The 21,926-nt window shown below is 39.4% G+C and overlaps 1 protein-coding gene across 4 annotated transcripts in view; it reads left to right on the top strand.

Moving 5' to 3' along the window:
* Window positions 1-20,200, top strand: part of PAX3 (paired box 3) — a 73,152-nt gene extending 52,952 nt beyond the window's left edge. For all 4 annotated transcript variants that reach the window (XM_054282736.1, XM_054282737.1, XM_054282735.1 and 1 more), the window contains 4 exons: window positions 7,115-7,280; window positions 8,371-8,585; window positions 19,393-19,639; window positions 20,166-20,200. In XM_054282736.1, coding sequence (XP_054138711.1) covers window positions 7,115-7,280; window positions 8,371-8,585; window positions 19,393-19,639; window positions 20,166-20,200 — 663 coding nt within the window. The remainder of the gene's footprint in view (window positions 1-7,114; window positions 7,281-8,370; window positions 8,586-19,392; window positions 19,640-20,165) is intronic.
* Window positions 20,201-21,926: the final 1,726 nt, after the last annotated feature.

The raw sequence follows: 21,926 nt of genomic DNA, 5'->3' as shown, positions 1-21,926 counted from the left end.
TTTTTCCCCCAGTGTTTGAACCTAGATGTGATATAAGCCAAGAAAACCTCTTCTGCTGCCTCTTCCAAAGGCACTTGCTCTTGTTTGCACATTAGAAGCAGAAGGAAGAGGAGAATTCTTTGGTCTTGTGAGATTATCAGATAAAATTCAGAAAGATAAGCACAGTCCCAAAGGAGGACCTTTCCTTTAAAAATAAAAAAAAAATAGTGATACTCTGGGAATGTGAAGTTAAAGATTTGCATGTTTGAGCAAAAATTGTAGTACTTTACCTGTCCAGTTTAAAACCATCATTATGTTGCAGTGCAGGCCCTTAAGGTCTGTGGCCTGTTTTTACTGAGAATCTGAAGGCAAGTTGGAAAAGTGAATTTATCTCTAGTGTAGATCAAGGGGTCTTTCTGAGCTGTGGAGTTACGGCATCAGGAATGAAGTGGGTAGTATCTTTTCTGGCCACCTTTGATTCCCACAGCAGGCTTGTTTTAGACAAACTGGGCAAGCTTTGGCAGCAGCTTGGGCCTGTTTCAGATCGATGGTGGGGAGTGTTTACGTCAATCTTTTGGCCGAGGATTTTTAAATAAGGTTCAGGTTTGTCCTGTGGCTAGCCAGGAACCTGTCTTGGCCAACAGGGGCTGGCCATGCTGGCAAATCTTTTGGGGCTGTGTGTTGATGGCAGGCATCCCAAATTGCCAGAAATATGGGGCATTTATTGGATTGTATTTGGACCATGTTAAGGAGTGCCCCAGCTGTATGGATCCTTGGGGCAGGAGGCCCTGCTGTGAGAAGCAGCTGGCACATGGCTCCCCTGTTTAATTCCAAAATGAAATAGGAAAAATTTGTTTGGATTCTTTTTTGTCCATGAATAATGGTGAAAAAGAAGGGCAAGTCAGAAATAATTCTGAATCATGACTATTTCCCACCCTGAAGAGTTCTTTCTCAGCCAAATCCCAGTTTTAAACTGATTTGCTTGAAGACATATTAAAAAAAAAAGTTGTTTATCAACAGAGCATGTCTGAAAATTTAGGCACATCTCTCCAGGCTACTAGCATGGAATTGAATGTTCCCATGTCGAGCTTGTAATCAGCTCGTTAGCTATTGTAAAAACTTTATTATAACCTCAACAAATAAGTCCCAAGAGCTCAGATGTCTCGAGTAGCTAGAAGAAGAATTATTAAAAAAATATATTTTAAGTGTTGCGCTTGGATATTATTTTCTTTGCCTCACTGTGGTGCTGGGAGGGAAAGAGTTTGGAGAGGAGTGAGGGGAAAGGTGAGAGAAGTTATGACTCTTGGGCTAGCAGTAAAGTTTAAAAGCTCTGGAGTCCAATTTCTCAGCTTTAGTGGTATTTTCTCAGTAGAAAACAGTGAAAAGCACTCTCTGAGAAATCACTGGGGAGGGGGAATCTATGCCAAAGAAAAGTCTTAGTTTGCTCAAACCTCTGAAATGGTTTGAGCATACACTGAACTGCCCAGTCCTATGGGAAGATGGGGCAAAGGAATGCAGGCTGGATTCAAGAACACTCAAGGCTCACTTTCATCAGATCTTTAGTTATTCCTAATGTGGTTTTTTGGAGGATTTCTGATGCCTTTTCTTGTGACTGAATCTCTTGCATCATAAAAAGGCTAAAGAAAGAAAATGCTGTGTGTATTATTGCAGTAGATAACCCTGTAATTGCAGGTCCCTCCTCCCCTCTAAAGGGGAAATTCTTATGGGTAAATTAACCAACTGCATTCATATGTGGGCCCATTTTTAAATATAAAGGAAAAGAGGGATGTGATTTTGATTGTCTCTTTCTGGTCCCTGCTGCCTAAGGGCTCTAATTAGTGTCACTTTAACTTATAAATACACAGCTCAATTTGCTTATTACTCAATCATTTTTAGAACTATTCTGCTGCAGAGTTTTAGAAGTATTTTTGTAGGACTGAGTCAAAGTTTTCTCAAAGAAACCTAAGAGATTGGAGCATGTTGGATCACATTGGGAGGTGGTTGGAAGTCCCTATTCCCTTTGGCACAGGCTAGTGACTTTTAGTCTATGGTTTTTTTTTTTTGTTTGTTTTATTTTGTGTGTGGTGTGTCGGGTTTCATTTTGACTTTCTTTGGTTTTGGATTATTCTTTTTTGGTGGGGTTTTCTTTGTTTTGTTTTGGGGTTTGTTTGGTATATTTTCCCCTTTTATTCTCTTCTCCCTCCCCCCTGTATGTTTTCAAAGAACACTGGTTTCTAGCACACTGATAACTCATAGTGTCCTGAACAGCATCACTTCCCATGCCCATAAAGAGCAGGCTTTGACAGGCAGGGAGCCCCAGCTTTGTGACATTCCCTCTGGTGGCCATGGCAGGCTGCTCTCAGCAGGCTTTGGGATGCTGTGAGGGAGCATGGTGTGCATCTGTATGCAGTGGACCTTATCCCTATGAGGCTGGGGGTGTGCAGATGTCACAGTCAAGCTGATTTTTTCAACTAGTTGTGCTAAAATGCAATTCTGTTTCTACTCTTTCTTCATCCTGTGGCTGCTCCCTGGCAGTGCTCTCCCTGCAGCTCACAGTACTGATACCCTGGTGAGCCAGGATGGAAACTCACCCTAGTGCAAAAACAAAGAAAAGGGAGGATAAGAAACTTATTTCCTCTGCATGCCCTTGAAGGGCTGCTGAAGTAAGGGAGGCCTGGCATCTTAGGGACTGCAGGAGCAGACCCTGGAGGTGTCTGTAGCAGTCACCCTGCTGTGTTTTGCAAAGGTAGCAAAGTCAGCTCTGCCTGGGCTGGTGGAGCTCAGCTGTGTTTGCAGTTTCCTCTTCAGCCTCCTCCCTTCCCAAGGCACCCCTGCTGCTTCTGGCACAGCCCACATTCTTTCCCTGGTGGAACATCTGCCGACTCTGGCTTCCAGGATGGTCAGACTTTGTTTTGAACACATGAATTTTGTGGGAAGGGAGAGGTGGGGAATAGTAGGGTGGGGGAGGCAGTTACCATGAAAAATATCATGAGGAAAAAAACAAACCAACTCCTCCCTCCCCCCATCTAGAATCCATCTAAAGTTAGAAGTGCCATTAACAATATATCAGTCTCTCGACTTTTGTGTTTCTGGCACTGGTGCTTGCAATGGTCAGGACTCTGTATAACAAAATATTCACGGGTTTTTTGCAACATTCACATCTTGAATGTTTTTCCCTGTTGAATCAGAGATCTTTTTGCCTTAAAAGCACATAGAGCACTCTGTGTTTATGATCAGACTGTCGAAATGTCAAGGCTAATTACACTAGTGTGTTCCCAAGTGAATAAATGCATCTTCTAAAGAATATCCTGTTGAGATCAACAAAATAAGATATTGGCATGATCATTGCAAACTGCTTTAAGAAAAAATGATAATAAGAGGCAGGATCCAAATATAAGGAAATAGAGATGGAAGAAACCTATTAGTTCACCTTATCCATCTACATTGGTGCAAAATACAGTTTTTTACGTTCTGTGGCAGAGAGATTTCTTTTTTGGTCAGTCCAGTCCCAGGTGTTTGGAAAACTGGAGCTTCCAGTACTTAAAGTGCTGCTTTCCCCCCCTTTTGTTCTGCATTTCATCCTCTTCAGTTCTATTTTTGATCTATAAATGTTGGCCAGACTTTGAGATTCAAGTTTGTTTCCAAATCATCTGGATCATTTACATTCCATCTTTGAAAGTGACATAGGAACCGAGGAGTCCAAGCCTCACTACAGTGAGTGTGACTTGGCTTCTGTGCAGACATAGTTTCTGGATGCTTGGGTCCCTCAGCCAAGCTGTGTTTCCTCTGTCCATTTTTAGATAGTTTAGAGTTTGATTTCTGTTGTGCCCACTGCAGGGTGGCACTTTCTCACAGGATGACTCTTGGGATCTCCTCCAGGGGCTGCTCTGTACTGGAAGCATCCCTGCAGCCAGGTGATGATTGTGCCCCTCAAATGGAGGTTGTGGGAGAAAGGAGCATCCTATGGGGGCCTGCTATATTTGAAAAGGCCACTCATAAGATGAGAATTTTGTTATGTTGGTGGAAGTTGAAATCTGTTGCACATAAGGGGACATTGCATTTAAATCATATTGGAAATGTATAAACAAAAGAAAATATTCCCCCAGGTTTTTACAATATGTTTCTAAGCCAACACACTGGCTTGTGGTGACTGAATTTATTTTTATATCTTGGCTTGAGATTAGCAAAGTTTTTCCAGATTTCTTTAGTGGTAGACTTGTACATGAATTTTTCATGTTACATGAGGATTTAAGAAATGAAAAAAATTCTGGACTCTTGAAATAGATCAAGGCAACTGACTGAGGGAAATATATAGTCTAAGGGAAATATTATGATTAAAAACCCCAATAATTTTAGTTAAAATGACATTCTGAATATGTTCTGAATTCAGCATTCACAATTCTGTTCAAGCTTCCAATTAAAGTGTGGGATTTGACTAATTTTAATAAGTATTACATAAAATGTAAATAAAACACTTAGGTTTCAGTTATTTATTTTTTAGTAACTTTTTCTTGATTTGGTGGCTTTTTTATTTTTGTTTTCTTATGTGCCTCTACCATTCTGTAGTGATGAACTTGTGTGGTATTAGTGGCAGTAAGGCTTCCTCTGCAGTTTTGAACTTGTTAAAGGGGTTTTGGTGAGTTAATTTTGGACTAACTCTGGCGCTAGTCAGGTGCCATCTGCCCTCCTGCCACCAGGGTAAGCAAGAGGCCCGTGCCAGAGGACTGTGCCAGTGCCATGTGACCAGGGTGCCCATCAAGTAGCACTCATTTGGCACATCCCAATCACACAGGACTGAAGTGGCAGTACACAGCCTTGTTTCTGCACCCCTGCAGAGTCCCACTAAGTATAATGGGGCTCCAGGTGGCAACAAAGCTCTGTGCAAGGATGTCCATTGTGTGGCTGCTGCAGACTTTTTGATACTGTTGAGTCTGTTCCTTTCAGAGATGTTTAATACACAGCTGCAGTTGTGGAAAAAATGTGAGTCTACAAAATGAGCCAAAAATCTGACCATAAATAAAAAAAGAAAACTTGTCATTTAGGCAAATTGCTTACTACTGAATTAAAGTTTGGGATTTGACTCATTTTAATAAATATCTGGAGTTTGAAGGCAAATGCTTATCTGTAGAGAAAATAAAATCTTGTTACCTCACTTTCCTGAGTGAAATCTATTCATGTAGCGTAGTTCTGCTCTTGTTCCCAAAGCACTTGGAGATCATGAGATAACCCTCTTGACCTGAAGAAGAGAGAGTGTCAAGGCAAAAAGCCAGAGTTAATGACCTGGGTCAGCTAATTACAACAAGGGTTTGCTGTTCCTTGGTCACTCTTTGACCTCCATTATCCTTCCTAAGTGTTCTTTGGATCTTTAGGAAGGTCCCTTTCTTGCTCTACAGGCTGAATCTGGACCCATCCTCAGCTACTGCTCATGGCAGGTTTTGCATTTCCACCCCGGTGCCTTGTCCCTTGCAGCTGCTTTCAGAAATGGTTCATGTGGAGACAGGGGGGTCAGTATGTACAGCAAGACAACAAGAGGGGGATTTGTGACGTAGAACACAGGCTCCACCTATCCCTCTGTCCTAGATCTTAAACTGGAGTGGGAGTGTATAATTGAGGAGTAGATGTTGCAGCCAAAGGAGGAGGCAGCTGTGTGAGCTGAGCATCTCATTCTGAAAAGAGGATGAAGTCAGAGCAAACTACATGGTGACAGATGGCCTATGGCAGAAACCAGATGGCCCAGTGAGTCCCACCACTCCTGTCATGAAATAGCAAGCAGAGGAGAAGCCCACAGTGCAGCCCAAAAGGTTGTTGCCCTCTAGTGTGAGGGCCACTCATGGTTTATAAATGGTGCTACACTTAGAATCCCAGTCTGTGAGGCCTGATTCATAAGCCAGCAAGGGCTGCTTGCTCAAGGGTTGCAGATCTGAGTCCCATCTTGTACAAACACACCTATAAGTGCCTCATCAGCTAATGTGCCTCAGTGGCTTTCAGGCCAGGTTGCCTTACAGGCTTTGCAGATCTACTTTATCAGGTATTAACACTCAGTTGAGGTCTTATCTAATGAATTGTATCTATAGATGAGCACCAGAGCTGCTTCAGGGTGTAGGATTATGAGCAACTGGCTGCTTGTTTACAAGTGTGTGCAGTCTCTGTTACCTGAACCAACCATTCTTTCCCTCAGTGCTCCACCATGGAGCTGAGAGCTGTAGTCAGGAGCCTGCTCTGACCCCACAAGGCAATGTGCCTCACCCTTCTCCAGGCACTCCTGCACTCTTTGCCCTTCCAATTTGTGATGTGCGAAATTGTTATAATATCAAAATTAACAATTAATGTGTTTTGCAACTCCTATTATGTCTGCATTTGTGATGTCTTGCCTCTTTGTATCTTGGATGTAGTAAGAACTATGCAGGACTTGGAAAGCTTAAAACACAAACTGAGAATGATGTGAAGAAAAGGAGATTTATAGCTAAAATATCCCGTAAATCCAAACCCCATCTGGTTGGTGTGCTGTCCTGGGAACGGATTTCAAAGTGGTTCTGAAATGCTAATCTAGTACTGAAGTTCTGACCTACTGTTTTGTACATATGTGAACAGATGAAAACTTGCTGGGAGGGATTTGTGTATTTTGTACATGGGGCTTGTATTTTTCTAATTAAAAGCCTGAAGTTCTGTTGGTCATTAGGATAATATATTATCCCAATATATAAGTATGTGCACCTTCTAACAGTGCATTAAGCGATGCCACTAACTTGTCAGCAAGTTAAAGACAATACAGTACAGATGAAATAGCTTTGACTGGCACTTAGATTAAATGGAGGAGTTTCTCCTTTGTCATTAAATCTGGAGCAGTAATGATAGTGATTAAAACCACTAAAGCTTGAAAGAGTAGACAGCTTTTTTTCTCAGGAGAGAATGAATTTGAGAGGAAACTAGGGATCAGAATTCCTGTGTTGAATCTGTTGGACCATGGAAATGTGTGCCAAGGGCAACTTTCTTGTCTAGGAGCACTAAGTTCAGTGTGCATCTTCTGCATCTCTCATCTCAGACACTGCCTGTGTTTGAAATGCAATGCCATTCTTTCTGATACATCTGTACTAAATGAGCAGAAATCAAATGTTCATGTTTAAAACATTTGCAGGTCTGGTTTAGCAATCGTCGTGCCAGATGGAGGAAGCAGGCAGGAGCCAACCAACTGATGGCTTTCAACCATCTGATCCCTGGAGGATTCCCACCCAGTGCCATGCCAACTTTGCCAACGTACCAGCTCTCTGAGCCCTCCTACCAACCCACCTCCATACCCCAAGGTACAGTAGCCCACAGGTACTTGGTTAAAATAGTGTCATTGGGGGGGTTTCCTGTGCTCATCTAATGTAGAAATATTTTCTTTTTTAATGAGTTGGCTAATTTATGGTCTGACTCAGGGAGGACTCTGCAAGCCTGTTTATTTTAAGCATGTAAGAACTGAGATTTGTTTTGCTACAAGAAAGGGGTGGTTCCATGGGAAGGGTGCTCTCCAGAGAAATAATCACCTTCTGAGCAGACATGCAGCTTTGGTAAAGCAATGGACACTCATTTCTGTCCTGTCACTGCACTGGCCTCCTTTGCTGGAAACGTCTGGTGTGATGTAGAAGGAGAAAGGTGCACTCTGTCTTTGTTGTGACTATCATTGATGGAGCATTGGAACTTCTGTAAATACTCTGAATATTTATGTGGGTGTGGAAAAAACAGCTATTCAGACCACCTTGTTTCACATCAGTCAGTAGTCAGTCTCAGCAGGGTAAAAATTTTTCTTAATGTTGTCAGAAATTCTGTGATCTTTGATGGATTTGAGTGGGAGGGAACAGACCCTCAAATGTAGGCTTTGTTAGATTTTAGTATTAAATAAAAACCTTGTAAGTGATATTTTATACAAGAAGTTGTGTCCTCTTGCTTCCTCCTTGAGATTTGCATCCTAACTCTTGGTGGAGGTTCTAATTGAATTTGAATTGAATTTTTCAAAGCCCAGGGCTTTTCCCATCCATTTCTTGACTTGATACAAACCATGGTGGGGTTTCTGAGCTGTGAGCAAGAGGGGAAAGCTGGTCCTATGAGTAAATATTTTCCTTTATTTTTATATATAGACATATTAAAAAAATACTGCTGACAATATGTGCTCACTAAGGGTTGTCTGAAAACTGCATGCTTGTTGTTTATGATATTTACAATCTGTTTAAGAATTTTTTGTATAAATTCACAGGCTGGTTAAATATCCAGCAATATTATAGATTTACTTTTCTACTTAACCAGTATTTAGATGCAGGTTCTGATGCGGTTCTCTTAAGCTGAGCTTCACATAATGAACTTATTATGCCACAATAAAGGAGGAAAACATATCAACATTTCTTCTGCTTCCAGCCGTGTCTGATCCAAGCAGCACCGTCCATAGACCTCAGCCTCTCCCTCCAAGCACTGTACACCAAAGCAGCCTCCCTTCAAACCCCGACAGCAGCTCTGCCTACTGCCTGCCCAGCACCAGGCACGGATTTTCCAGCTATACAGACAGCTTTGTGCCTCCGTCCGGGCCCTCCAATCCCATGAACCCTGCCATTGGCAATGGCCTCTCACCTCAGGTCAGTTCTGTGTTTCCAGACAGAGGATTTGCTGTATACCAGAACCAAAGAGTCTATTCCCTCAGGCCACAGTATAATGAATTGCCAAATTTAAACCATAATGTATTCTTTATATAAGCCACATGATTTCAGTTTGCTAGTTTCCTTTTTTTTTTGTTTTAATTTTTTTTCTTTCTACTGGCTGAATAAAGAGTCATAGCTTATATTTAATTTCAACTGATTTATAATGGAATCATGCAGACTTCATGTTTGCATTCAACTGTCGAGCATTTGTAATGTACTGCTCTTCTCCAGCAGATCCGTGGCTAGGTACAGAAAACAGAGCTTGTATTTTTTCTGTGAATAAAATATCTCATTAAAATAACATCATCAAGATTTTACCAAGTTGTCCAGGAAAATTATGGGCAAGTTGTATGAGAAGACTTCCAAGGACTGAGCAATGTGTATTGAGATGAGCTGTAATCGAGTTATAAATACATAAATTAGAAGTATTACTGCTCTTTGGCAATATATAAATGCATGAATACCATAATTGTTTTTCTAATTTGCGTGAGCTCTTTTAAGGAAATCAGGTTAACAAATTGCCTTGATAATTGAGTGTCAAAAGATTGGTTACATTTTCCTACACACGGCATCTGTCTGAAGCTGACATTATTAGTTAAAGCTTGAATAGATGGTAGTCTATTTTATTAACAAGAGCTTTGCCCAGGTGCTTGGAAAGAGATGTCCACTAAATTCTGAGGAGTCACAAAGAAGATGCAATCTATAATTACAATCAGGAATCTCTTCAGGGCTGAAAGTGAGAGTTTTAACAGCTTTATCTGCTTTCTACCCTTTTTTCCTCTCAGTGGTTAGAAAAACAGAGAGAAGCTCAGAATGACACAAATGAAAAGTGAAAAGACAATTATACTCAATTACACACTAATCACTGACTATCACCACTGCCTAAGCAGGGAGAGGGCATTCTAATAGGCAGAAAATGAGATTTTAATGGCACAAAGGGTGGCCAAAATAACGACTCGTATATCTTTGCCTCCTTCGTTTTCTTCAACTTGTGGTTTGCATCTCGGGAGTGCAGTTCCTGGTTCCTGTGCAACAGTGATAACTCTGTGCAGCTGAAAAGTTCAAAGGCTCTGGAGTTGAAAAGAATGAATAACAAAGGCAATGAAATAAACATTTTTGCCCAAAGGCAAAAGTTCATAAACCCTTTTTTTGTAACGGTAAATGTAATTAAGATTCACAGATTCCTATAGCATGGAGTGTGGTACAAAACTTCATGGCTTGAAACCTCAGGAAAAAAATGCCAACAGAAAAACAAATGGATGTACTTCTAACAACTTGAATAGATTTTGTTTGAAAGAATTCTGATTTCTAAATGTAAACTTCATCAAAATCCATGACATTATATTAGTTGTTTCTTTTTTTTTTTTAATGGCTAGTTTCATAGTGTGCAAGACTTCCACATTTTTGACATAATTATCTATCGGGTTTTCAATGTTAATCCATAAAAATAAGTTGTTAGTGTCAGTTTAAATGTGTGTTGGTTCTGGCTATGGAAAATGTGATCTCTTTTTTCCCCTTTCACAAAGCTTTTATTGTCTGTGACGCAGAAGTGGAGCACAACAACAGCAAAGAAATCTTGTGATGGCTGGGTGAAATGGGACAAAAATGTGAGGCCAGGTCTCCTCCTGCCAAAGTCTTGCTGATTTGAGGTTTGATGTAATCAAAAGGAGATTCTGTCCTTTTTACACCTAGCCCTGTCTTTACCTAGGACACTTCTGTTGTTTTATTGTTTGTTTATTTGTTTTCCTTTGACTTCTGAAGCCTTTTTCTAACCCAGTGCTTAGCACTTCTGGCTGTGTCCAGCAGCTCTACTAACAGGTACAGCTGGGTTTAGGGGATGCTGACCCCTTTAAAATTGACCTCATGCTTTCCTTGCTCAGTGCATAGAGGAGATTACTTATATCCATTTAGATTTGGAACAACTTCTTGGCAACTAAATGATTACCTTCAACAGATCTTAAAAATCTTCCCATCAAGAAAACACATTAAAAACCCAGACCTGAATTCATGTGGCATTGCCAACAATTCCTCCATATCAGTTTTGGTGCCTAAAGAATGAGTTAGAGACATGCCTAAAAGGTAGAGATGTATAAAGTGACACATTCAGATTTTGTGTTTATATAAAGCAGTAATACAGCCTGAAACATGTAAATTGTGTTCAACAAATTGTGGGACTGTAGCAAACCAGTGAAACTCTTGATGCCCAAAGGAGCCTGAGCTGCTGATCACAATGTTGGTGTGTGAAATGTCCCTTAGTTGTGGGGTGTGGCACTGTGCATCCCCTCTCCATGCTTCCTCAGGGCTCTTCCTGAGGTGCTGGAACAGAGGCTGAGGTAAGGTAAAGTTGAAAGCCAGCTCTGCATTTGGGGTTTCATGAAAAAGGGAAAGAGGAGTTTTCCTGCTGAGTGGGCATGATGCACTGCCCTGCCTGTGTGCATGGAATTTAGATGAGAAAGAGAGAGGGTCTATTTACTAGCCAGTGCATTTTTGACCACAATAAATCTGGGTATGTGAGTAATTAACATAATGTTTCCACCCATCCATGTGTCTCTTGCTGGCAAGTGCTCCTGACAAACTGAGTCTAAAACTGAATTTATGGTGGCTGTAGCAGGGAGGGGGAAGGGGGGCTTTGTCTGAAGCCCAGATAATATTTTGTGGATAAAAAACCCCATCCTTAGAAAATACAGAATGAAATCTAATACTAAGATACACAGGATCATATTCTTAGCAGACTTAAACCTCTCTCTCCTCTTTGTCATCAATTTATTACAAATGGGGGTCTGACACAGACACCAGGGAAGCTTTATTTTCTATGTAGAATGGTTCCATTCTGACTTTTTTTCTCGAATATGATGGACAAATATGGTGTTTAAGGCAATCACTGATGAAGGTAGCAGACAATCAGAGACACCTACCAACATCACACAGGGTGATGTTATTTTATTTTTATTGTGTTGGCCTTGAATTTTGGCATGAGAGGGGACTATATTTCTCAGTTCTAGGAAGAAAAATGCTCCACTACATACCTGTCTTGCAAGCCGGGTGTTGAAAAGTTGTTGATCTTGTTTAAAAATATAAGAGAACAGAAAGAGTTCCGCCTCGTTTAATACTTTTTAACATCAAGACAAGATCTGCAGCTGTCCTTCAGATGGCTGATTATTCTCCTTGCTCATCTGGTTTATTCATTACTACCTGGATGTGGTGAGAGAACCTCTGTCTTGCAGGCATGCAATGGGTTGACTTTTGCTGAAAAATGTCAGGGATTAATGTCTTGGGGAGATGGCAGCCTGGAGTGTTTGTATTTCATGAAAAAGCAACTCAACTGCAAGCATGCCATCTCAGCCAGGGCTCTTTAAATATAATGTCAGAAAAGAGATTATTAGTGTGTAATATATGTAAATTGCATATTTTTATGTTTTCTATGCCTATTATGCAGCTTCTTGCCTTTCATGAATACATTTATGGCAATATTGTATTTCCTTTTCAAATTAGGTTTTAGTTGCTCAGTGAATTTTCTTTTAACAAATGTTTTTTAACTCAGAATTATGAGGGGACAGCATATCTGGATGTTAATGTATGTACACAGGACTTAGGCATGCTTTTGGATTGGCATGGCACTTTATGATTAGTGGCCATCACTGGCTTTTTGCTCTGAAGCAGAGCAGTGACTGCAGAAACATTTGTCTCCCACCTGCAGGTGGATGGCCTTGGTGAAGGGCAGATTGTTCTAAAGACAGGATATCAGTATTTTGAACTGCTTCATTTAAGATAAGGAAAAAGACTTTTCCGGTGTACATCAGCATCCCCTGACCTCCTCATGTGCTTTTTATTAGTGTGAGACCAGCAGAGTTTGCCCTACACCAGGTCAGGCAGTTTGCTGGTTTGGAGAGTGCTGCTCTGGCTGCTGTGGATCCAGGTGGAGCAGCAATACTCTGCTGGGATTGCTGCTTTGTGAGTTTGTGTGCTTCCTGTATTTAACCTGTAGGATATTTAACTTCTAGGATACTTAACCTGTAGGATATTTAACCTGTTTAACCTAGGATAATCCAGGCTTAAACAGCACTTCAGTTTTAAGATTTTACCAGGAGAAGAACAAACATGTGTAACCTGTCTCCTGCTAGGCATAATTGTTTTTCCTCCTTGTCCTTTAGAAAACTTCTCAGATCTACTGTTTCCTCTTCTTTGCCTTCTCCCCCATAATTGAATCAAACCTGTAGCTTTAAAGGCTGCAGTTTGAAAATGGGAAGTGGATTGAATATTGAATTGTCTGTGTAGGAGATCATAACAGTCTTTAACAAAGTTTGCAGTTTCATGCCATTACCTGGAACTCAGGAATAATCTTGATAAGAAAATCCCAAACTTTTCCATGAACAGTAGTAAAGAGGCAAGCTCTTTCAAGGTTTCTTTCTTCTATTGTCAAAACATTTCACTGCCTGAGTTTAAGAGTTACCCTGTAACTCCTTTTGGTGAGGTGGATCTTAGGCAATGGGCTTCTCTAAAGTCTTTGAGAGCACTTGGTTTTCATTAACCTGACGTATGGAACTGATGGCAGCTGTCGAATCAGTTAGATATGTTCATATTGTCTTATTAACTCTGTTTTTAGGGGAGCCACAGGAACTAGGGCTAAAAGTTTTCATTCCATCATTAAGGGGGACAAGAGCAATGAAAAAAAGCAACTATTAATTCATTATATTTTTCCCCATACCTTCTGTTGGATTACCTTGAGCTGGTTGCCCACAGAAACATTTCATCTGGGTTCAAGTCCCACAGCAATGAGAAGCTCATGATCTTTGGCACGATGCACTTGGCTTCGAGAGCTCTTTGCTTATTGACCCAAGAACATGAGACAGGGCATGGATTCCTTAGTGAGTAAGAAAGTTAATTCACATGATATAATCTTCATGACCACAAGTTTTTGTTCTTTCTTCTTTTTTTAAATTTGAAGTTCAGACAATGGGGTTTATTATTTTTTGTTTCTCTGAGCAAAATAGATGAGATTCAATAGTATTGTAATTGTTAGTGAGTAAAAAATAACTACAAGTATTATTTATTTTATATTTATTATTTATTTTATATACTCATTTTATATAAAATATTCTATATTTTATAGAAGTATATATTTGTAAATAACATATTTACTAAATACATTAATATAGCAGAAAAATAAACAGGTGACTGTTTAAACTGTATCTTTTTGAATGTCCCCCTTTTCTCTTTTGGTTTGTTTTGCTTTCAGCCATAACAAATCCATATATCCCCATTGTTAAGGGAAGGTGTGTGAGAGCTGAGCTAGTGACAGCTGGGCTGGTGTTCAGAATAGCCAGAATCCTCCTTTTGTGTTTGGGGCTGAATAGAAGGTGGAGAGTACACAGGCAAAGAGCAACCTAATACCAAATTTAGGCTTGTTATGAATTCTTTTGAGTAATATTGCCACAATTGAGCATTTAAAGTCACGAGACTCCAGTCTCTGGGGCTGCCTGAAAAAGCTGGGAGATGTTTAATCGCATAGATATGCTTATATATTCATAAATTATATGTTCATCTTTGAGCTTTGTTTTGCCTTTTCAGTGATCTTTGGTTTCTTTCAGGGGCTCAAGAATTAGCTGATCTTAGAATTATTTTCGTGATGTACCAAGTTCTGGGACTCTGTGATATAGCACTTTAAAAAGACATGAGTTTTGTGATAGACTGTAATAATGCTTTGAAAATTGGCAATTGTCTGTAGGTAAAAATGTATTTGATGAAAGAATCAAGTTATCCTCTTAATTATCCTAAATGAGCACCAGTGCACCTTCTCTAATTCCAGCGTAGGTACCAGTGGTACCTGGTGGTGTGAAATCAGTATCAGGTCTCATTGATATGAGTATGCAGAGTGTGAGATCATCAATGTCCAAAGTCAGTAGATTTGCTCTTATTTTGATTAACCAAGTATGTGGTTGCCAGGTCTTGCCATTTGGCAAAAAATTGCTTTCTGTCAGGTTTCTTGTATTCAATAGAAATATTCATATATATAAAATGAATCAGCAGTGTGGTTCTAGGATCCTATAGCTATAGATCCATATAGCTAATTAACTGTAATTAATCCTCTAAAACCACTCATTATAGTGAGTGATAACAATCCTTTTTTTGTGTTCTTTCTTATGCAATATTTTGTTTTTTGAGAGATTTCTCTACAGTGAAGAGAGCTACCAGCAGGTAATGCCATTCATCTCCGAAGGAGTTTAAAATTTTCAGTGTTAGTGATGAATGAGGGTATCTGACCCACATCTGTTTTACATTAGAATGGAACATTGCCCTGACATCGTTAGGAGCATTTGTCAAGATTCCCTGGACAGAGCTTCTGTAAATTACATGCTGCAAATGTGTCAGGGTCAGATAAGAGGATATCATTAACGGTGCTAAAGTTTACTCATGGTTCTGTCAGTTCAACTTAATATGTTAACTGCCAACCATTTTCCTTGAGCTGTTTCATTAAATCTTTCATTCACAGGAGGGGAAAAATAGTATCACTGTACCCAAAAAAATATTGCACATGTTCTTTTCTCATAAATCATATTAATTGCAGGCATGGTCACAAAGCATATTAAACACAAGCATGCGTAAATGAATTAAAACATATGAGAATTTTATTGTGCCTATGGAGGGTCCTACATTCTCAAATACTAACCATGTTAATAGCCAGAATGCTTCATTTCAATAAAATAAGCTTTTTAAAAATGTAGTTTAATGGCCTTTCTTTTGGCGATAATAGAATTATTTCCAGCAGCTGATAATGGACCAGACATTGTGTTCATGCCTTTAAGGCTTTCATCCCTCGAGTTCTCTTTCTCGATGGTACCCTCAGCTGGTGATTCTGTGCTGACTCCACCAGCAAGGGATTTGTCCTAATGAATATTTTGGGTTGCTTCAGATGTGTTCTCTAAAAACTTTCCTGCAGACTTTGGTTGGAGCAGTCCACGGTGTTCCGTGTACCTATTCCTAATTTCACTTTTGTTTTCTAATAGAGTGATTTAATCAATTATATATTGTATTTTATTGTATAAGCACAAAGACTGTGCCTTAACATTGCTCTGTGTGTTTTGTAAAAGGCGAGAACAAACTATATGTAGCTAAAAAACTTAAATCGGATTTTTTTTTTTTTGCATTTATGAGAGTTTTCTCTAAAAGAAATAGAGTAATTATTGTATCACTTTAATGCAGTGTTAGCTCAGCCCTTGGATTCTGGGTCAGTGAGGCTGATGCTTACTAATTTAGCTTTCCCAAAGTGATTTAGAAGGAAGCACATATTTTCCAGTAATTTGGATGGTATAGAGATTGAATAACTTTATTTTCTACCTTAACTATTATAAAGCAATCATATCCGTTTACTTGGAACTATTCTGCTTCATACCCACAGAAGATGTGAGCTGCGAAATCCAGATCCTTGTGTGTCTCCTGTGCAGCTAAGCTGAGGATGCTGAGCAACTTGCAGACATGGCCCGTTAATGGATTTCTAATTGATTAGGTGAAAGTTAGCCATGCCCTTCCTGTAACTCCTTGTATGGGTGAGAAGGTCATGGCACATACCGTAGCAAAGGCTCCTGCCCTGGGGCTACTTCCCTTGGAGCTTTCAAAACAGACATGACCAAAAATCGAATTATTTAGATACTAATCAACTGCAGGATGATTCTGAAGGCCTCTGAGGAAGATATTTCTGGGAAGTTGGTTACTGTTCAGACTTCAGTTTCCTCCAGCTCAGAGACAGACAGCTCAGCGAGTTCTGCTCCAGAATATTTACTAGGTGCACATCCACTTAATAAAATTATGCCTAATTATATTCTAATTTAAAAAGTTAAAGTAAATCTCACTAAATGCTAATTTTCATTTTGCCAAAGAAAAGAAATCTCAATCCAAATAGAGTTGCTACTGATGTTCGAGTGACATTTGAGATTCTGTATGGACTCAGTTTAAATTCCAAGACAAATCTCCAATTTTAAAATAGCTTCCAATCCGAAAGTTTTTGAGCCCACTCTTTTTGCTGGCAAAGTCCAAATTTTGTCTCGGGTTTTATTCTATTGAAAACATTAAATTGAAACAAACCTCTAGTTGAAATCCGCAGTTGGTAAAATAGTCATTTACCCAAATTAGAAATTGGTTCTAAAAGTGCTGGCAGCCAAGGCAGCGATATGAGAGCCCTGAGGCACAGAGGAGCTCCCCTGGGACATGAGCCCAGCCCAGCCCCTTCTCTCTGCTCTTGAACTTGGAGCAAAACGTGGGGAAGTCCTGCAAATATCGGTGTCACACTGGCCCTGCACGGCAATGCAAAGGGTTGTGCACTTGAGATTTCTGACAAACCCCTGTGCAATTTAAACCGTAGTCAAAACCATTATACTCCTGCCAACATAAATATTTCCCAAAGTAGTAATTTTCAATGTAAATGTTTAAGTTATCCCTTTATTTTTTTTTAGTTCTTTCTCTTTTAACTCTACCAGTGTTAATTTCAAAGGACAAGGATTAATATAACTGGAATGAACATAGGTTCTAATGCTGTGTCCTGCTGATGCATGTCAGGTCATTAACCATGCTACATTTTGGACCATATCAAATTCCAAAGTTATAAGAAAAATATTTTGAAATTCTCAAAGAGAAAAGCTTGCTAAAATAATAGAAATTTTAAAGTTTTCACAACGAATTATTAGAACAAAAACTTGAGAGCCCAGTATTTTTAACTTTTGGGGAGTTTTGGCACAAAATGTACAGATAACATGATTTTTCAGTCTGTGGTGATTTCAGAGTTGTTTTATTACTAACCACAATTATTATCTTTATTATTATTTATAATTATTTATTTATATATTTATTATTATTTATTAAGAAAAGATATTATCTTTTAACAGGTTTTGGGCATTGACTGTATTTGTTGAATTAAATAGAAAATATCTTACATCCTAAATCCAAATTCATCTTGTTTTTATAAACAAAAGTTTATAAAAAACCATTTAAACGTCATAAGATTTCAATATCTGAATGCAGTCTTTAGATATATTTTGTAATTTGTTTTTGCATGAATACTTCAGTTTGTGAAACATTCAGCAAATACCACTGGTTAAACTCATGTTTTTCAGCCCAGTGAATCAAAAGTGAACATTCCAGTGCTATGTGTAGTAACTGAACTTCTTTCTTAGCATTTTTTTTTCAGTGAGATATCTTGGGTGCATTTGATGCAAACATATTTTGAGTTTTCAATGCAGGGATCTGGGTTTCTCTTTTTGAGCTGCTCTGTTTCTACCTCATGCTCTTTTCCTAATCAGATGTGTAAAAACTGGGTAGGTCATCTTTCCTACCCAAGGCACTATCTCTGGATCATATTTCAGCTGTTTATTAAGAAAAAAACCCAAGCCAACAAAAAAGCAAACAACTCAGAGTTGGAAACACAAGCTCCCTGCAATAACAATACTTTTTAGTTTGTGATGGAAAATAAGTACAATTTCAGGAGGAGCATCAGAACCTCAGGAAACAGATCTGTTTTTATGAGGTTTAATTTAGTCTATAAAAAATAGACTCCATTTTTAAAAAAACTTTCTTTAGTTTATGGCAAGAATTGCTGCAAATCAAAATTATTATCAAATAGCACATGTCAGATAATTGTAATGCCTTTTTGGAGCAAGAACAGCCTGTAAATTATCACAATATGCAGTTTTGGCAGAAGCTGTATGTCACCCATCCATTAGAAGCTGCAGAATGCTTGTCAGGCTCTGAAGTGCAATTTTAATTCAGCAAAAAGTAAGCAAATCTCAGTCATACACATATTTTTAAAATGTTCTACAGTGGTGTACCAGGAGAGGAAATGTTAACCAGCTTGTAGCGGAAGAGATTTTTGAACAACAAGTTTCTCTGTAGTTTTGTGCTTAAAAATGCAGATGCTTTTGAAATTATTTCTTGCTCTTCTACTGGAAATTATGGCCCGGGGGGCTGGGCTTTTATAGGGACAAGCATGTATTTTCCACTAAACTCTTTCCATCTACTGATTTCGTAACTGTCCCTGTAGAAGCAGTTTATTAAAGGAGTCACAGCTGACTTGAAGTTGCTCTGGAGTGCCTGACCCTTTCTGTTGTGTCCTCTAACTCAGATGTTGGAATCAGTAACTGCTTTGACAATAACCAGCACTTTACTCTTGCACACTCACTTCTTTACAGCTCACAGGGCATGCAGCAGTGGGGGTATAGCTGCTCTGCCCCTTTCCCAACCCCAGAACATCGGGATTCTGTGGTGTTCTTTGTTACCTCCACCAGCAGTGCTACTGGGATATGCTCCAAACTGATTTCACTGTAATGGTTGCTGATCTTGGAGAAGAAAATTGTGTCAGCTTTTTCACGGCTTTTAATGTTTGTAGGTCATGCAGGACATCATGGTTAAACTTTGTTCTCTTTTTATTTTCTTATAATTTCATCCTCAAGCAATAACATCTGCAGAACTCCCAGCTGGGGCTGGGATCAGGCATGCTAAAACCATAGAAGTTTAAAAAAAAATTTATTCCTTATTTGCCCCAGTATCACTTCTTATTGCTTGCTAGCCATCAGATTTTCTTTTGGTGGATGATGCAACCAAATTCTGCTTCCTCTTGGGATTAGCTACTCAAAGCACAGTTCAAGTATCAAGTCTACCTGGTTTAGGAAATCAAATTATAGATTTGAAAACTTCTGTGATTCTGTAAGCAATGGAGTTCTTAATCTATTTTAACTCTTTCTAATTTTCTACTTTCTAGGTAATGGGACTCCTGACTAACCACGGTGGTGTGCCTCACCAGCCCCAAACTGATTATGCCCTGTCCCCTCTCACTGGGGGCCTGGAGCCCACCACCACTGTGTCAGCCAGCTGCAGCCAGAGGTTAGAGCACATGAAGAGCTTAGACAGCCTGCCCACATCCCAGTCCTACTGCCCACCAACCTACAGCACCACGGGATACAGCATGGACCCCGTCACGGGCTACCAGTACGGCCAGTACGGCCAAAGTGAGTATGGCACACTGCACTGGGAAGGGCACTGAGCTGCCCACAGCCTCTGCTGTCTGTCTGTGTGTCTGTCTGTGAGGAAGGGAGTTCTGAGCAGAGATCCTCAGGGCTCACTGCTACTTCTCCTCCAAGCCATGCACTGGTGAGATAGCTGATTGTTCGAGCGGGATTTCTGCTGCATAATTATTTTCTTAAGTGATGTCAACAACATCTTGATGTTATTAATTGTTGAGACATGAAACCTGATTGCCATTAGGTAAAACATAAGAGTTGTCCAAAATGAAATAACCGCTGGCATTCCACTATTAGAAACACATGTTCTTAATGAGGTCAGCTCAAGAATCATTACAGTATATAATCCCAGATACATAGAGTTTTGTCAAACTTGTCCTAGGAATAAAAATATTAGTCCCTTTCCTTTGATATATCAGTATTAAATATGACATTGTCAACCTGTAGTTGGCATGGCCCCATGCTGTGAGGTTGTCACAGCATGACTTAAAAAGCTTCTTTTGCTTTTTTGCAGGTGCCTTTCATTATCTGAAGCCAGATATTGCATAAATGAACTGTCCACTTCAAGTTAAAGCTGGTCTTGTTTTCCGGTTTCACTCCAAGGCTTGGATATGAGGGATCTTCTCAACACGGTGCAGCCTAAACTGGGGCAGTCCCACTGAGAGAAACAAGCTTGTTATATTCTCTCCAGTCATAGCTTTTAGTAGACTTTTGAAGGCTGGACAAAGCTATACAGAAAGACAAAGGCCAAAAGCAATAATGAATAAATGTGACATGCTTCATTATGAGTGGGTATACAAAACAGAGCAGTATTTAACATCACAGCCTGGCAAACATTCCATTTTTTTGTTGTTGTTGAAATTAATGTGCATTGATTGGGACAAATGGAACATTTTGAAACTAAACTTAGAGCAGTTGAGCTCTGTGTACTCTGACTCATCTGACATCCAGTGCTGACTTTAGTCTAACTTTAAAACAGCTCAGTTTCTGAAGCAAGGTTGGAAGAGCCTCTCGCTGTACACACTGGAAATTGCCATCAAGAGGAAACGCCACAGTCCCTAGGAAGCTGGATAAGTGTGAAAGACTTCCCGAGCAACTCATTGGTTACCTTGCTGTGCTTTGTAATCACCTTGTCAATAAATGTCACTCACAGGTTTGGCTTTACCAAGAGAGGAGATCTTGTGTAACATGAAATCCAGATTTTACCTTTTTGTATGTGTTTTCCCAGTGTGTTTTACCTTTTTAAACAAATATGGGAGACAAAAAACCCCACCAACAACGCGACTGATTTTTCATAACTGCCTAGCAATGTGCAATACTGTGTACCTCACACAAACTTTGGGATCATCCAAAGTCGTAGATATAGAATCAGAACTATATTTTTGCAGGTACTTTTATTTTTGCAGTGCATAATTCCTGATGATAAAATACAGAAATGTTGCAGTCTGCTGGATTACTGAAATCCAGCTTGCTAATCATGATTTAAAGGTCATCTTCAGGAAACAATAGGAAGAAATTATTAAGTTTACATGTTTTTTAGTGCTGTACAGGACATAGACAGAGATGGACCTGTATTTGAGACATCTGTTTAAATTATACAGCAATATCCAATATAGACAGTATAATTATAGGAACCAAGGTTTACAAGAAGTTTGCATTGTGACATTTTAGAATGTCAATAAATTTGTGTTTTGTGATGTTGACAGGAAGAGGACAATGGAAGGTGGGATTATTTATTTCTCTCTATTCTTGGAACAAAGAGGGAGGCAGAACACAAATACATTCCTTTTAGAGTTAAGGACTATGAAGTAGTGAGTTAGACTAGGTTCAGTACAGAGGTTAGTTCACACAACGGTCTTAAGGGTGATGGAAAAATGAAATATTATCTTTGTGTTGCAGCCTCTACAACAAAATGTGTTGTAAAAAAAAGAAAAACCCAAACAAACAAACAAAAAATCAAAAAAAGAAAACAAAAAACAAATGTCTTTCATGTAAAAAGTTCAGTAAATATTTACTATTTATAATGAATAAACATTATGAAGACTTTCAAAGCACTGATGATTTTGTCCTAAAATGTAGTATTGTGATAAATACATTGATACATTTTAATCTGAATATCATGAAGAAATAAACCATGTTATCTTCGATGCAGCCTGTATTCATTATATGAGTGTATTCTGCACACATGCTGGCCTGGGGGGGCATTGGGCAGCCTCTGTGCCCAGGTGCTGCTTGTGTGCCATGTGGAACTCTGTGTGTGCCTGGCTGTGGGTGA

Source organism: Melozone crissalis, unplaced genomic scaffold (assembly GCF_028551555.1).
Source record: "Melozone crissalis strain CALT ecotype California unplaced genomic scaffold, PUWL_Pcris_2 ptg000034l_1, whole genome shotgun sequence".
In the NCBI taxonomy this organism is placed as follows: Eukaryota; Metazoa; Chordata; class Aves; order Passeriformes; family Passerellidae; genus Melozone; species Melozone crissalis.
This window is presented reverse-complemented; position numbering and strand designations above follow the sequence as displayed.